The 15965-nt window shown below is 45.6% G+C and overlaps 1 protein-coding gene across 2 annotated transcripts in view; it reads right to left on the bottom strand.

Annotated features, from left to right (window-relative positions):
* LOC137423584 (ribosomal protein S6 kinase alpha-3) overlaps positions 1–14637 on the bottom strand; it is a 350089-nt gene extending 335452 nt beyond the window's left edge. Inside the window, exon 1 of one of the 2 annotated variants that reach the window (XM_078774051.1) lies at positions 14470–14637. In XM_078774051.1, coding sequence (XP_078630177.1) covers positions 14470–14538 — 69 coding nt within the window. In that variant the 5' untranslated portion in view covers positions 14539–14637. The remainder of the gene's footprint in view (positions 1–14469) is intronic. The other variant, XM_068110884.2, reaches the window with a different exon arrangement.
* Positions 14638–15965: the final 1328 nt, after the last annotated feature.

The raw sequence follows: 15965 nt of genomic DNA, 5'->3' as shown, positions 1-15965 counted from the left end.
TTGGGGGGTTGGTGTGACGGGTTCTCTCTCCTTCCCTCACAAGCTTCAGGACTCTTTCTCTCTCTTTCTTAGTCCCACCCAGTCCAACAACTTCCTCTCTTGCTTAGTCCAACTCAAGGCCTTCCTGTCTTCTGATCTCCTCCCTCCTCGACTCCTCACCGCAACCAACGCAACCACTGACCGCCACCACCGACTCCTCACCGCAACCAACTGACCACCGCCTCCACTGCCTGACTCTTCACGACTCTCTCTTGACGACCAACTCTTTGTGACCAACCCAGACCAACTCACGACTCACTTCCGTGCGCGCCTTTTATAGCGCCTCCAGCGATTAAGCCGCCGGCGTTTTGGACACGCCCATCGGGGTGCTCACCTCGGCCCTGGTTGGTCGCGCGACCCTCGGGCTCCGCCCTGGATGACGACGGGCGGGCACGCCCCTCTTCCCCTCTATGACGAGGTGGAGACACGCCTTTCTTCCCCGACTCGAGCCTCGTGGTCAATGGCGGTTATTGGAGGGGAGGTAATTGAGAATCGAGGGCTCAGCAATGACGAAAGGGGATGCGATAGGAAATGGAGGTTTTGGGGATGGGAATGAAAGGGGATCTATTCTCTTTCACTGGTGCAATGGAGTACTTCAATTAATGGGAGACACAGCCTTACCCTAGAACACAGAATAAGAGATAACTATCAACAGGGGTATTCTATTACTTGGCTGACGTGTATGCTTGTGGACTAATTATGGGATGCCCTTTCACCTTTACACAGCTCCGGAGGTAGGGGGGCGCAGAATAAACAATAATAATAATAGTACAGCACACAATCAAAAAAAAATACAGTCCTCATCTCCGCAACAATATATATATATATATATATATATATATATACACACAGTGAAACCTTGACTTACGAGTGCACCAACTTACGAGTTTTCCGAGATACGAGCCGTCGCTCGGGCGGTTTTTTGCTTTGAGATGCGAGCCGAGATCTGAGTTACGAGCTTACGCCACCCGCCACTAGGTGGCCCAACGAGCGTTCCGGTCACGTGGTTATCTTGTCGTGCAAGCATCTCTGCCGTATATCGCTGCTACTTTGTTTTCGCATGTTGGTTATTTTGGAAAATTTCTTAGTTTTAACCATGGGCCCGAAGAAATTGAGTGCCAAGGGCAGTGCTGAGAAGAAGAGGAGGATGTGCTTGGATATAAAACACGCAATCGTCGAAAAACATGAGCGAGGTGTGCGTGTTGTCGACTTGGTGAGGCAGTACGATCGTAGCAGTACGATCGAAACATTTTGAAAGGGAGGAAGAAACAAACCTCGTTGGACAGGTTTTTATTGAAACGCCCTGCAAGTGAAAGCGAGGAAAGTGTGGCGAAAAAGGCAAAAGTCATCTCCTCCACGTCCGCCAGCATCTTCGTCTGATCTTCAAGGTAAATACACTTAATAAAACCAGTTTATTTCTTTACATTGTGGCGGACACGGAAGCTCACTGGCGTGGTGACATCATTCCGCGCACCAAGTGGGCGGCGGCCACGCCGAGGGGTAGGCGTGGCCTCAGGATATACACCGGGCGCGCAGCCCGGAGCGCGCCAGTGTTACAGTGAGCTCTTGAATAAAGACTCTTACAAATTACCGCATTGTCCGCTTCCTCCTTGTTTACAAGCAGCGCGCGTAACGCCGCTTATTATATACAGTATATACGAGGTCGTGCTTGTTTATACATTATTTGTTATTTATAAAGTACATTTTTCTTATTTAAAAACACATAACAAAAAAAATTGGTGTGGTTTTTTGGGGGCTGCAACGGATTAATAGCATTTCAATGCATTTTAATGGGGAAATTTAATTTGAGAAACGAGCAAATTGAGTTACGAGCTCGGTCACAGAACGAATTAAACTCGTAAGTCAAGGTTTCACTGTATATATATATATATATATATATATATATATATATATATATATATATAAATATGTATATATAAATATGTATATATATATATAAAAATATGTATATATATATAAATATGTATATATATATAAATATATAAATATGTATATATATATATATATATATATATTTATGTCTGGGGGTAGGGCAAAATGTAGAGCAGAGTAGATCTGAGTAGGTAACATGCTTCGAGATGTCGCGATAAGGAACACTTCCTGTAATAAGTCCATGTTTAGGCGTTTTGTCGGTTAAGGTGTATAATTGTGAATCTACCAGGTGATTTGGTTGAGTTAGTGTAGGGGTCAATCAGTAGAGCCCTTGTATGTCTCACCTAGTAGTCAAACCTTTGTCCATTATGGCACTGCAGACCACATAAACATTAGTTATGACCTTTAGTACAACACTAAATGACGCCCTTCTCCCCTGACATGACTTAGGAAGAAATCAGGCTGGAACACCGCCACCATTTACACCTCCGAGAGGCCTATCCACCTCGCATAGCACGTGCTATGACCGAGGAGCAGGAGTGGGGAGAGTTGGAGTGACGCAGAGAGCGTGGCCTGGGCGAGCCGGCAAGTCGTGGGAGGCTCTGATTGGCAGAGCAGTGCGCCAATGTGACATCATCGGCCGGAGATATTAGCGAGGGTCGGACGCCATTTTCGGGAGTTCAGATGAGATCAGAGCCCCGACCTGAGTTGGAGTCCCGGTGCGAGTGAGTCGAGTTCAGTTAAGAGTTCGTGTGCACCCGAGTCGAGTTCAGTACGAGTTGAGTGAGCAGTGCAGAAGAGTTGGTTCGAAGGAGTTCGAGTTGAGAGAGGCAGTCTGGAGAGTTGGATCCCGAGTGGAGACCCTGAGTTGAGTTGAGTTGAGAATGAGCACCGGACACCTTGGCAAGCAGTTGGATTCCTGGCAGCGCAGTTCAGAGACCCCGACCCAAGTTGGGCTGAGGTGTAGCCTGGGTGGAGCTCGCTGTCCTGCTGTGGGACCTCGTGGTGCTTCGGAGCTTGGAGCAGGACCTCGGGTGCGGCAGCGAGGGCGTTTGCTCGGGCCTAGCGGGGTGTGCGAGGCGGACGGAGGATTCGTACAGGCCGGGAAGAAGACAGCGAGACAGATAAGCCCGAACTCCGCGTACATTGTGAACAAAAGACGTGTTTATTTTCGTATTCATATTCGAGGTCTGGTATGCGGGATCCCGATTGGGATATTTATTACCGGCGCGTGCTTTTCCTGTCTTGTTCTTCCAAATAAACCCTTATATTATTTTTCTTGTACATAATACCTGAACGCAGTTACCTGTTTGGTTTTAATAGATAAGGCTGCGGGGCTCTTGCCGTTTCCCTCCATTCCGCGCGCTTAGATTTTGGAATTCCGCTATTGAGCTTCCGCCTCGGGAGTTAAAGCCTCGTAATCGGCAATCCGCAACTCTGATGTTAATCGGAGTTGCGTGACAATATAAATATATAAATATATAAATATATAAATATATATATATATATATATATATATATATATATATATATATATATATACATATATATATATATATATATATATATATATATATATATATATATATATCAGTGCATTCAGAAAGTATTCAGACCCCTTCACTTTTTTCACATTTTGTTATGTTGCAGCCTTATGCTGAAATCGTTGAAATTCATTTTTTCCCTCATCAATCTACACTCAATACCCCATAATGACAAAGAGAAAACAGGATTTTAGAAAGTTTTGCAAATTTATTAAAACGAAAAAACGGAAATACCACATTTACATAAGTATTCAGACCCTTTGCTATGACATTTGGAATTTAGCTCAGGTGCCTCCCATTTCTCTTGATCATCTTTGAGACGTTTCTACACCTTGATTGGAGTCCACCTGTGGTAAATTCAATTGATTGGACATGATTTGGAAAGGCACACACCTGTCTATATAAGGTCTCGCAGCTGACAATGCATATCAGAGCAAAAACCAAGCCATGAGGTCGAAGGAACTGCCTGCAGAGCTCTGATACAGGATTGTGTCGAGGCACAGATTTAGGGAAGCCCACAAAAAAAATTCTGCTGCATTGAAGGTTCCCAAGAGCACAGTGGCCTCCATAATTCTTAAATGTAAGAAGTTTGGAACAACCAGGACTCTTCCTAGAGCTGGCTTCCCGACCAAACTGAGCAATCGGGGGAGAAGGGCCTTGGTAATAGAGGTGACCAAGAACCCGATGGTCACTCTGGCTAAGCGCCAGAGATCCTGTGTGGAGATGGGAGAAACTTCCAGAAGGACAACAATCACTGCAACACTCCACCGATCTGGGCTTTATGGCAGAGTGCCCAGGCGGAAGCCCCTCCTCAGTGAAAGACACATGAAAGCCCGCTTGGAGTTTGCAAAAAAGCACCTAAAGGACTCTCAGACTGTGAGAAACAAGATTCTGTGGGCTTTCATGTGTCTTGTTCGTGTGTGGGAATAAAGCCTACCCCTACCTGCTAGGAGGTTGGGTAGGGACTTGCTATTTCACATACGTAGTCCCTCAAATACACTTCAAGGGTATGTAATGAAGGCCGGACAGATTAGACGAAAGAGGGCCTCATGGGATGCGGACGGCGAAACGACATTGCATGGGTCAGGATGGGAGAAGGCACTAAGCCTTTTCTTTCCAGGAGCAGGTACAGTGATGAACAGTTATCAAATAGATGAGCTGGCATCTGTGTTGGAGAGGGTGTCCAATGAGTCAATGACAGCAGATCATGTATTGTTGAATGCTATGGTGGAGATGAGAACGATGATAATGCAGAACAAAGTGGCACTCGACTTACTTTTAGCAGAGAAGGGGGGCGTTTGCGGAATTGTGGAAGGTAGATGTTGTGCTTAGATTCCAGACCCGACACAGGGAGTGCAAGCCGCAATCAAAAGGATGAGGGAGATAAGTACCAATTTGAAGGATGAGAGATTGGACAGAGAAAAGTGGAGAATAGGCACCTGATTGGAAGGCATCTTCGGAGGATGAGGAGCAAGGATAGTTCATCGGCTGATGGTGGCCGTTGGACTCGTCATCACGATCATCATTGTTATTGGATGCTTAAGAGTTTTGATCCGTGTGTGTATCAGTAAGTTTTGCAATGAAGGTACAGGGGAACAACACATGGTATGTGTGGAATTCCATAATTCCACATATATGGAATAAGATATTCTTGTGGTGTTGCAATAAAGAACACCCCCTCTAGTTAATTACACGACAACATGTAGCCTGCATTAGTCAGTTAGTTCTTATTAAATGTAAAGATTAGCTCCCTTCCCATTGTGTCGTAATTAAAGCAGATTTGCGTTGAGTTTAGGCAGGATTTCAAACCTTCCTATAGTTGAAGGAAAACGTTGGTTCATGTGCAAGGAGACGTGGCTACAACCACAGTCCACGTGATCAACCGTGACTGTGGTAGGCATGGCTAAAAGAACCGCCCACGTCACCAGCAGGTAACTAATGAGAGGGCGTGGCACGTCACCAGCAAACGACCAATGAGGTGGACACGTCACCAGCAAACAACCAATGAGGTGGACACGTCGCCAGCAAGCAACCAATGAGAGGTCGTGGACACGTAAGCAATTTATGTCAATCTATGGTCAATTTATGGACCTAATTAAAAAATAATAATAATGATGTCATCGGTCATGTGGTTCGGCCGCCATCTTGGAAAAACCCCCAAAAAATTGCACCTCCATATCTCTGAAAGCACTGCATAGAAAAAATTGAGAGATGGCTCATTGTAAAGAACTCTCCATGTGGAATTACTTTAAAAAAAAAAAAATGATGACATCGGTCACGTGGTTCGGCCGCCATATTTGTTTTAATACAAAATCCTTAAAAACCACTGAAAAACATCCTGGCGAGAGTCCACAATCTCCAATTGCTCTTTCTTGTTACCCTCTCCTGAGGAGAGGGTATTGCATTTGAATCCGTTTGTCTGTTTGTCTCCAAAGAATAAATACGATTTTCTCTGCAACCGTTGGTCTGGTCGACAGGAAATTTTCACCATCGGTGCAACTCCACCTGTAGAATTTGTGAATGATAAATATGATGTCAGGTCACGTGGTACGGGCACCATCTTGGAAAAACCAAAAAAACTTTGCACCTCTATATCTCGGAAAGTACTGAATAAAAAAAATTGACATGGCTCATTGTAAATAACTCTCCATGGGGAATAAAATATGTTAATGTTGATGTCATAGGTGCCTCCATTATGACGTCATAATTCGACAAGTACAAAACTTCATCCGATGAAGATGAAATTTCTTGAGCGTCATGTAGGCATAAATTGGTGGAGGGAAAATAAATAAATAATAATGACGTCATCGGTCACGTGGTTCGGCCACCAGAATTTGTTTTAACATAAATGCCTTAAAACCACTGAAAATACATTTTGGTGAGGGTTTGCAATCTGATTGCTCTTTTTCTTGTTGCTTTTGTGTATGGGAGACCATTCTGCCCACATGCTTTTCAAATGACTTTGCCTTCTTTACGCTGCAATATTTACTCATTAATCATTTATAAACTACATATGCTAATGATTAATCATTTACATCTGTAATCACTTAGGTTTTAAATTGTTGCCTTGTAATAGAAATTCTCTCTTTCTCTTTCTCTAGGTCTACAAAGTATTGTTGCGGATCTCCTGAAGCCCGTTCCCGTTATAAAGGTGGGGTTAAACCCATTTTTCCCCCTGGGTCTTCGGGTCCGTGAGGCCGAATCGCCACTTCCGGAGCAAGCGTGAAAAAGGGTATCGGGACAACTTCGCGCGTACCTTTAACCCACGCTGCCACAAAAGCGGGGACCGAACCTCGCACAAGCCACGCTTAATCGAGTACGCCCGAGCGGTATGCGTATCACGTGACTCGTGCTGTTACTTTTATGGAACCCAATTCGAGTGGTTCTATTCGTACCATGTGAAGCCAATTGATGGAAGGGACGAGAACGGTCAAATCAAAGGAATAACACAATTTATTATTATTTATATACAATGATTCGCAAAAGGAAAGGGGACACAGAGCAGAAGCTTAATCAATCTTAACTTATCCCCAGACACAGGGCCCACTCACGCACACAGGGAGAAGAAGAGAAGATGTTCGCGCGCCAAGCGCGCTTTGCCGTCAGTCGCTCCGGGGCAGCTCGCCTGGCGTGGCTCTCTGATGTTCACGGCACGTATGCTGGAGAAGGCAGGCAGGAGGAAATCGCGCGTCTGTGGCCCAGCACGGGTCGTCCTCTCGAGCGCGCGATTAATACAGCGCAGAGCGCAGGGCACGGGGCTCGGGGAAAGTTCGTGTACAATCTCGATCACCGCAATTCAATGCACTCGTTCTGTGGCGCGTTCTCATGCATGCTCAAGCTCAACTGACCTCACTCTTACAGGGAACTTGAACTCGTCTCACAGAGAACTGTAACTCAGCACTTGAACTCACAATACTCTCCGGCTCTGACTGATATGCACAGGACTCTCACTCATCTCAACTCATCTCATCTCAACTGAGGTGGGGGGACTCGGAGCAGGGTTATATGGCTCCGCCCCAGCCTTACTCTAATGTTCCAAAACCCCACCTCTCATCGTCGTGGTTAGCCACTCCCCTCGAGCCCTGATTGGCGGCTCGTGCTTACCGGCCACTCCCTCCTGCAGCGCCTCCCTTCGGCCTCGCCAGACTTGTTCAGGCCTGCCACCTGCAACCAAAAGAACCGCCCTACTCACGGGCCTGCTCAACGCAAAACTAAACACAGGAAAGGACTACGCTTACATTCACCAAGAAATAACTGAACTATCGCGAGGCTTCATGTTGTGGTGCGTCTACCTACGAGGGGAAATTAACCTTTATTCCAAAACCACAACAGTATTTAAGGGGAAGGGGACCATATAGGTGTTTGTCTCTCGTTTGCATTCCACCGACCCCGCTCCATGGATGCGGGACTTGGCACACCCCATTGCACGAGTGAGTTCTCTTGACGGAAGAGGGATTCATCACTTACCTACATGGGGTACACGGTTGATCGGGGATAATGAGCAAACACTTCTATGAAATTCCTAGTGGTACACGGGTGATAATTAATCTCTTCTTTTTACATGTTTATTAAAGGAAAGATTTTTATTAAAGGGAGATGTATGGATTTTATCGAATTCCCTATCCTGATGGTGGCAGCAGCAACACACTTTGACCTATTTTCATTGGCGTCTGACTAGCATATAAACTGTTGACCATATCCCATGTTTGGCCTTGGCAAACATTCTCTAAGAATGAGGCTTATTGTCAACTTGGAGCATTATGAGTTATTCTGACTCTGTGGGAAAGTATATTAAGCCAAAGGTGGTGTTACTGGCCTGAACACCAGTCAACCATGCATGTGCCAATGATATGTATGTATGTATATATATATATATATATATATATATATATATATATATATATATATATATATATATATATATATATACATACACATATCATTGGCACTTTTTTTTTGACAATATTATTGACAATATTATTGGCACCTTCAACAAGTTGTTAAGAAATAATTAGATTTCAAACAGGTGATTCTCCTTTACTTTGAAATTAAACTCACCTGCAGTGAGTTGCAAGTGCATGCAATATAAAAATCACTCATTCAACCAGTTTGAATGGAGAAAAGGAGTCATTCTGCTGTTTTGTGTGTCTGTGTGCACCACAATGAGCACGGAGAAAAGAAAGTAAAACCAGAGAATTGTCTGAGAAGGTCAGACACAAGATTGTAGTCAAGCATGGACAATCTCAAGGCTACAAGTCCATCTCCAGAGATCTTCATGTTCCAGGGTCCAACGCACGCAATGTTATCAGTACGTTTATGGCCCATGGCACTGCAGCCAGCCTTTCTGGATGTGGCCGCAAGATAAAACTTGATCGAACATTGCAGCGAAGGAATGTTCGAATGGTGGAGAAAGCTCCTCAATCAACTGCCAAACAGATTCAAGCTAACCTTCAGACACAAGGTATGACAGTTTCAACTCACACCATCCGTCGCCAACTCCATGAAAGGGGGTTCAATGTTAGGACACCACTGCTGAGAGAGACATAAGAAAGCCTGACTGGAGTTAACCAAAACACACCTGAACAAGCCAAAATCCTTGTGGGGAGCATGTCCTCTGGACAGATGAGACAAAATTACAACTTTTTGGTGAAGCACATCATCTGTTTACAGAAAACAAAATGAAGCCTTCAAAGAAAAGAACACCTTCCCTACAGTCAAACATGGAGGAGGTTCAGTGATGTTTTGGGGTTTCTGTGCTGCCTCTGGCACTGGGTGCCTCGAATGTGTGCATGGCATCATGAAATTAGGAGATCACCTAGGCATTTTGGAGCACAATGTTCAACCCACTGTCAGAAAGCTGGGTCTCCGTCGAAGGTCATGGGTCTTGCAGCAGGACAATGACCCCAAACACACTTCAAAAAGCACCCGGGAATGGTTCAAGACAAAACGCTGGACTGTTCTGAAGTGGCCGGCAATGAGTCCAGATCGAAATCCCATTGAATACCTGTGGGGAGATCTGAAAACAACAGTTGGGAAAAGGCACCCTTCAAATCTGGGAGAACTGGAGCAGTTTGCACAAGAAGAGTGGGCCAAACTGCCAGTAGAGAGGTGCAAGAAGCTCGTTCATGGCTATAGGACGCACTTGACTGCAGTTTTGTCCAAAGGCTGTGTTCCCAAATATTAAGTCGAGGGTGTCAATATTTTGTCAATGCCATTTCTTTATATTTTCTGATTTAAAAGAATATACACTATTAAGTTCTGAATCAAAAACAAAGGTTCTGTAATATTAACAGTGAAATAAAGATTTGTGGAGACCAAATGCTTGTCAATTTCAACTTATTTTTTTCGAGAAAAAAGTGCAAGGGTGCCAATATTTTTGGCTACGAATGTGTGTATGTTCGTGTGCATATATGTATATATATATATACACATGCCTTTAATTTGGTATATCAGATACAAGTACGGTTCTAAAACCACACTTGCATGAGTTGTATTTCTTCACCCCAACAGTATCGAATCAAAAACTCAGCCATCTTGCATTAGAACAGGCTCGGACAAAACATCTCGTGTTTTTTTTTTTTTTTTTTTTTTTTGTTGTTTTTTTTGTATACAAGATCGAGGCTCGTGAAGGAGCGAACATTTATCACACAGAAAGACAAACCGACAAACCGACTCCGACACATAACCGACAAACCGACATAAAACAAAAAGCATCGGGAGCGGTAGACAAGATGGGGAGAGAGGGGGAAGGACACAAACACAACATTTGAGAGCAGGAACCGAGAGACATGGAGACATCGAGAGAACTGTGGGAGGGAGAGGGCTTTGGGGGGGAGGCATGGGAAAGGGGGTGGGAGAGGCATAAAACATATGGACACTGCCAGGACTACCAGGAAAGAAGTTGGAATTACAAACAAGGTGGATCTGGGGTGAATTAGTGGGGGTAGAAAAGATCAAGGTATTGGATGGGGGAAGATAAGAGATGGTGGTGAACAGCTGTTTTAAAGACCTGGAGGGTGGAGTGGGATTGAAGAGAGTGAGGGAGTTTGTTCCAGAGGCGGGAGAAAAGAGGAATGAAGGAGTGAAGGTGAGCAGAGAGCCGAGATTTTGGCAGTTTAACCATCAGAGGCTTGCTGGCAGATCTTGTGCGACCTGTAGGAATATTTGGGGGACAGAGCACAGAGAGAGCTGGGGGAGCAAGGCCGGAGAGGAGTCGGTAGAAGACAGAAAGACCACCTACCTGCCTGCGGTGAGTGAGTGAAAGGCCCTCAGAGATAGCTTCATCGCGGGAGATTCCAATGATTCTGAAAGCTTTGGTTTCAACAGCGTGAAGCCGAGCTAGGTGTGAGGCAGGAGCACCAGCCCATAGGGGAGAACAGTATTCCATTGAGCTGCGGATGAAAGCCTTGTATGTGGTGAGGAGCTCAGGTGTGCCTAGGAAGGACTTCGCACGACGGAGGATGCCCAGTCGGCGACTGGCTTTGCAGGCCAGCTTGGAAATGTGGTTTTCCCAAGAAAGATCATCGCAGATAGTGAGACCCAAAAGCTTGAGCGAGTTTTTCTTGAGCTTGAGCAAAAGCTTGAGTTTTTCTATGCATACATAGATTCTGACTGTATTCATATATGGATGCAATATTCATTCTGGACATTTCCAGCTCACCATGAAGCACCTTGTGCTTTGATACGACAGGTGCTGTGAAATGATGCACATACAGGGAGACTGGGCAGGAAAACAAATGAAGTAGACATGAAAGAGTACATTTCTCCCAAGGCATGTAAGATACACATGGCTCAAGTTAAAAGCAGGTCAATTATCTCATTAAAATACAAGATGTATCTCCACCATGGATAAAACACCACTGTACGACAGCTTATACATTCCACGAGAACACTATCACACTTCTATTTAATAATGCAGTGGATATGCGCACAGGCAATCTCAGCCATCTGCCTAACTGCCTTCAGTTATGTCACCAACAGCATCAAAATGTTGCCAGCACCTACACCCCCACAAGAAGGGGGCAGAAATGACGTTATCCTTCCACATTTTATAGCAAAGTTTTCCAGCTTGTACTCGGCATCTATCTCGAATAATGACATCACCTCGATTCAGTATACAAAAAAAAAATCACCTCAATAAAGGCACGTCCAGTTTTGATCTTGAACCACCGCGTGGCTCAGAGAGCACTGTAAGAGCCAAATGCGCATCTTTACGGAATTCACATCAATAATGCAATGCGTCCTTGTGCGCCCGCAAAGAAGCGGCAGACAGCTATCAACCTCACCGTGTTCAATCGATCAACCAAATATAGAAGCACAAGCGACAAGACTTTGAGGGTGTAGCTCCAGCCACCCATCTTCCTGAAATGTTTTTCGCTTGGACGAAAATCAAAATACGAGAATACCTGAATCTAATAGTTTTGAGAACTACGCAAGTTTTAAACATTGGCCCATGCCTCATGGAGGATCTTGTAGATACAGCACATCATCACATATAGGACAAAGACATCGAGATACAATTGTATCTCATAAGGAACCACGAGGACATTAGCAGGCAATGGACAAATACACTGGGGGACCTCTGTATATGACATTTGAACTCGTAGTTCCAGCATCATCAGCAATTCAGACAGAACCCCAAAACGGCCAATCAAGACCAAACAGCCAAATTTTTAACAAATCAAAAACCTATGCAAGTAACCTACAATATCCAACATGTTGTTAGTGGAAAACCAATATTGATCCACATAGTCCGAAAGGGCAGTTCATCAAAGTGTATGCCACCCCTCCAAGTTCATCAATGTGTGCCCTGTCTGCCAGCATGTTGGATGAGGTTTAAAAAAAATCCTATGGTGTCCTTCATGAAGAGTAGGCCAGCTATTGCAGGGACCACAAACAGATTCCAAAGAATAAGAATGCAATTTCAAAAATAGTTCACGTTAACATACAATTTTATTGCACTTGCAATCTATCATGACCAGCAAACAAACGTTGCGCACTCTTAGAAACCTCAAATGGAAGCTGTACCTGACATGCAGGTGCAATGGTTATAGCAAGTCTGCTCAAAGTCTGGAAGGTCGATGGTTCGAACCCGGCCGAGTCATACCACTTTAAAAATGGTATGTGCTGCTTCCTTGTTTGATGCTCAGCATTTTCAAAGGATTGAGCATGGACAAACAACAATAGCGTGAAAACCATTGTGCAAGCTCGATGGGCCCAATGGACTCTTGCATTTAAGTTCATTTTAAGGTAGCCATATTATATCAACATGAGGAAGAAGCATCTTCTCCGTGACCAAATAAAGCCTGCTATATAAAAAAGAAATCGCACCAGTGCAATTTTCAGGTGGATGGGGGATTACTGTAAATAAAAATAAATAAATAACACGACATCTTGGATGTAGTTTCAGGCTTTCCCAAACTATTATTCTTAACTAGCAGGTACCCATGGAAATTCTGCATAGGGCCTTGTGTAAAATGAGACTTCAACAACACAAAAAACAATTAAATATTATGGGAATTTAACATTGTCCAACTATGTGCTCCCTACAGATGTTACATTATTATATCAAATCAACCCCCCCCCCCCCCCCTCCCCAACTCCCATTCCCCACATCTCAAGTGAACTTCCTCCCCTCCAAACTCCCACCCCACACCCCCCTCCTATCCTCCACCAACCACCCCAACACAACTCCAAGTCCTCAACTCCCCAAGTTCTCAATTCACATACTCCCAAACCACAGGTTCTCAACTCCACCCCACCCCACCCCAAATAATGAAACCCCAAGTCTTCAAACTCCCCACCACAACCCCAGGTGTTCAAACCCCATCCTCCCCAAAGTCTTCAAACCCATAACCCGTGCCAAGGTTATGCTGGATGGTTTGCCATTGCCTTCAAGTCAGGGAAGCAATTTGTTGATCGGTTAGGGTGCCCGCGGTACCTCGCCTACTCTTCTCAGAGGACCCCTTAGGATCGATAAACGTCCACAAACTAATGCTGGCAGACAGGAACACAAACATATTCCACGCCCCGCCTGCAAAACACCAGGATGAGAGTTTATAGCTAGCTCAGACTAATGTACATACAATTATATATATATATATATATATATATCCAGATGTCACCGGCCTTTTCCAAAAAAACTCACCTGGCTGACCATCTCTTGCAAAGCTAATAGTAATACTGGCCCATGGGTCCCCAGCCTAACAACCAACCGAGTATGGCGATGGCGTACTCACTGATGCAGCACCCTGCCTGTGAAGCACCAGTGAGTTTAAAAATCGAGCACAGACAACACAGCTCAGAGAGTTATCCTGCCATGCCATATCATAACATAAAGCCGTCGTGCGACCCAAGGCGTCATCACCTCAGCCTCTCGTCGGATCCTGAGTTTGATGTCCGTCCTGTTTCTGTCCGGCTACAAAACATCCAAATCACGTGACAACCCCATAACGCAAATTAGAAACTCAAAATGGGGAATAGACACGTCATGGCTCCTCATTTTCATAAAACAGATACAAAAACACAACGAGCACGTCTCCTCAAACATTTGGAATCTCCTGCTTCACGAATTGCCACGATTGACCATTGCACGTCTTTGCAAATGGGAACTTGGTGAGACATGGTATTTTGTGACCGCGTCGTCGGAGCCATTCAATCGAGAGAGGCTCGAACATTCCTCCATCGCACACCAAAATGAATGGAGGTCAGGGAGGAAGAAGCTTTCCCTAAAGTCTGAGCGTCAGCAAAATGGTCATGTGCCTGCTTATGATGTTGGGTAAATTACATTAAAGTACAAAGTGACCCGTTAAAAACAAAAAACCGACGGGATAATCGCGCTATCTTCAAATCCGATGACCGATTTCCAAAAATGAGTTTCGAGGCAAACAAATTGCGCGCCAAGGTAGTTCACCTCAGGTACTTGTTACTCGCGCACCCATGCCTGTCATGCACGAAGCCATTGCATCCACTCTTTCAGTTTCATTCACCCCACCTCACTCACCTCACTCTCCATACGAACCTCCATCTTCTTCCAAGGATCTACGGCCTGCGCGAGAGGCATCGTCCCAACTGCAATTCAAGCTCAATTCAAAGCTGTTGCTGAATGCTGCTCCTCGGTAGTACGAGTAGCTCTCTGACTGCGAGTGCGAGCGGGGATGGTCACGCCCATGTCGAGCTGGCCAAGCCAAGGGGCGGGGTTTAATCCAGAGCTCCGCCCATCATTGTTTTCCTTCGTGAACTCTAAAGACGTTTCTTCAATATAAAAATATTGTGCATGGTGTGCCATTTAATGTTCGAGTGAGAACTGTTTTTTTACGTGAGATATCACACAGAGATGTAGGAAAAGTAAGAAAAAAAAATGAAGGTATTAGTCAAGCCAAAGTTTACCAATATACACCTTAGGTAGTGTCAAGGATTTTTTTGGAGAGGATTTCAATTAAAACACAAAACTTTACCAAAACGAAGTACATTTTATAACTTCACTCTGGGTTTGGCTTATCAAACAAAAATGATAATTGCAATCATCTGATAAAATTACAAACCAATGTCCTCCAGTCCACCCACACACCGCCAATCATCAGCTCCTCACCCTCCCTCCCCCCCACAAGTCATCAACCTCCTCCCATCCCCTCCCCCCTTCCCAAACGCAAGGCCCCAACTCCCTCCACTTCTCCCTCCTTCCCCACCCCACAATAATGACATTAATGAGCCCCTCGCCCTCCTCCCTCCGCAAGTCATCAACCCCTCCCAAACGCAAGTCCTCAACCGCTCCACTTCTCTCCACCCCCTCCCTCCCTCCTCCCAAAGTAACCAACCCCTACACTCCCTCCTCCCTTCCCTACCCCACCCACAAGTCCTCAACCTCCTCCCATTCCCCCCCTTCCCAAACGCAATTCCTCAACCCCCTCCACTTCTCCCTCCCTCCCCACCCCACAATAACCAACTCCTCACTCCCCCTCCCCCCACAAGTCATCAACCCCCTCCCATTCCCCCCTTCCCAAACGCAATTCCTCAACCCCCTCCACTTCTCCCTCCCTCCCCACCCCACAATAACCAACTCCTCACTCCCCCTCCTCCCCACAAGTCCTCAACCACCTCCCATTCCCCCCTTCCCAAACGCAAGCCCTCAACCTCCTCCACTTCTCCCTCCCTCCCCACCCCACAATAACCAACCCCTCGCCCTCCTCCCCACACAAGTCATCAACCTCCTCCCAGCCTCCCCTTCCCAAACGCAAGTCCTCAACCCCCTCCCCTTCTCCTTCCCCCCAAATCCCACAATAACCAACCCCTCACCCTCCTCCCCCACGCAAGTCATCAACCCCTCCCAAATGCAAGTCCTCAACCCCTCCACTTCTCTCCACCCCCCCCCCCTCCCAAAGTAACCAACCCCTACACTCCCTCCTCCCTTCCCCACCCCACCCACAAGTCCTCAACCCCATCCCCTCCCCTCCACCAACTGCACAGCAATTCCTCAACACCTTCCCTCTC

The sequence above is a fragment of the Myxine glutinosa genome, chromosome 3 (genome assembly GCF_964187855.1).
Source record: "Myxine glutinosa chromosome 3, kmMyxGlut1.1, whole genome shotgun sequence".
Classification (NCBI taxonomy): Eukaryota; Metazoa; Chordata; class Myxini; order Myxiniformes; family Myxinidae; genus Myxine; species Myxine glutinosa.
Note: the sequence above shows the minus strand (reverse complement) of the source record. Positions and strands in the feature narration are given on the sequence as shown.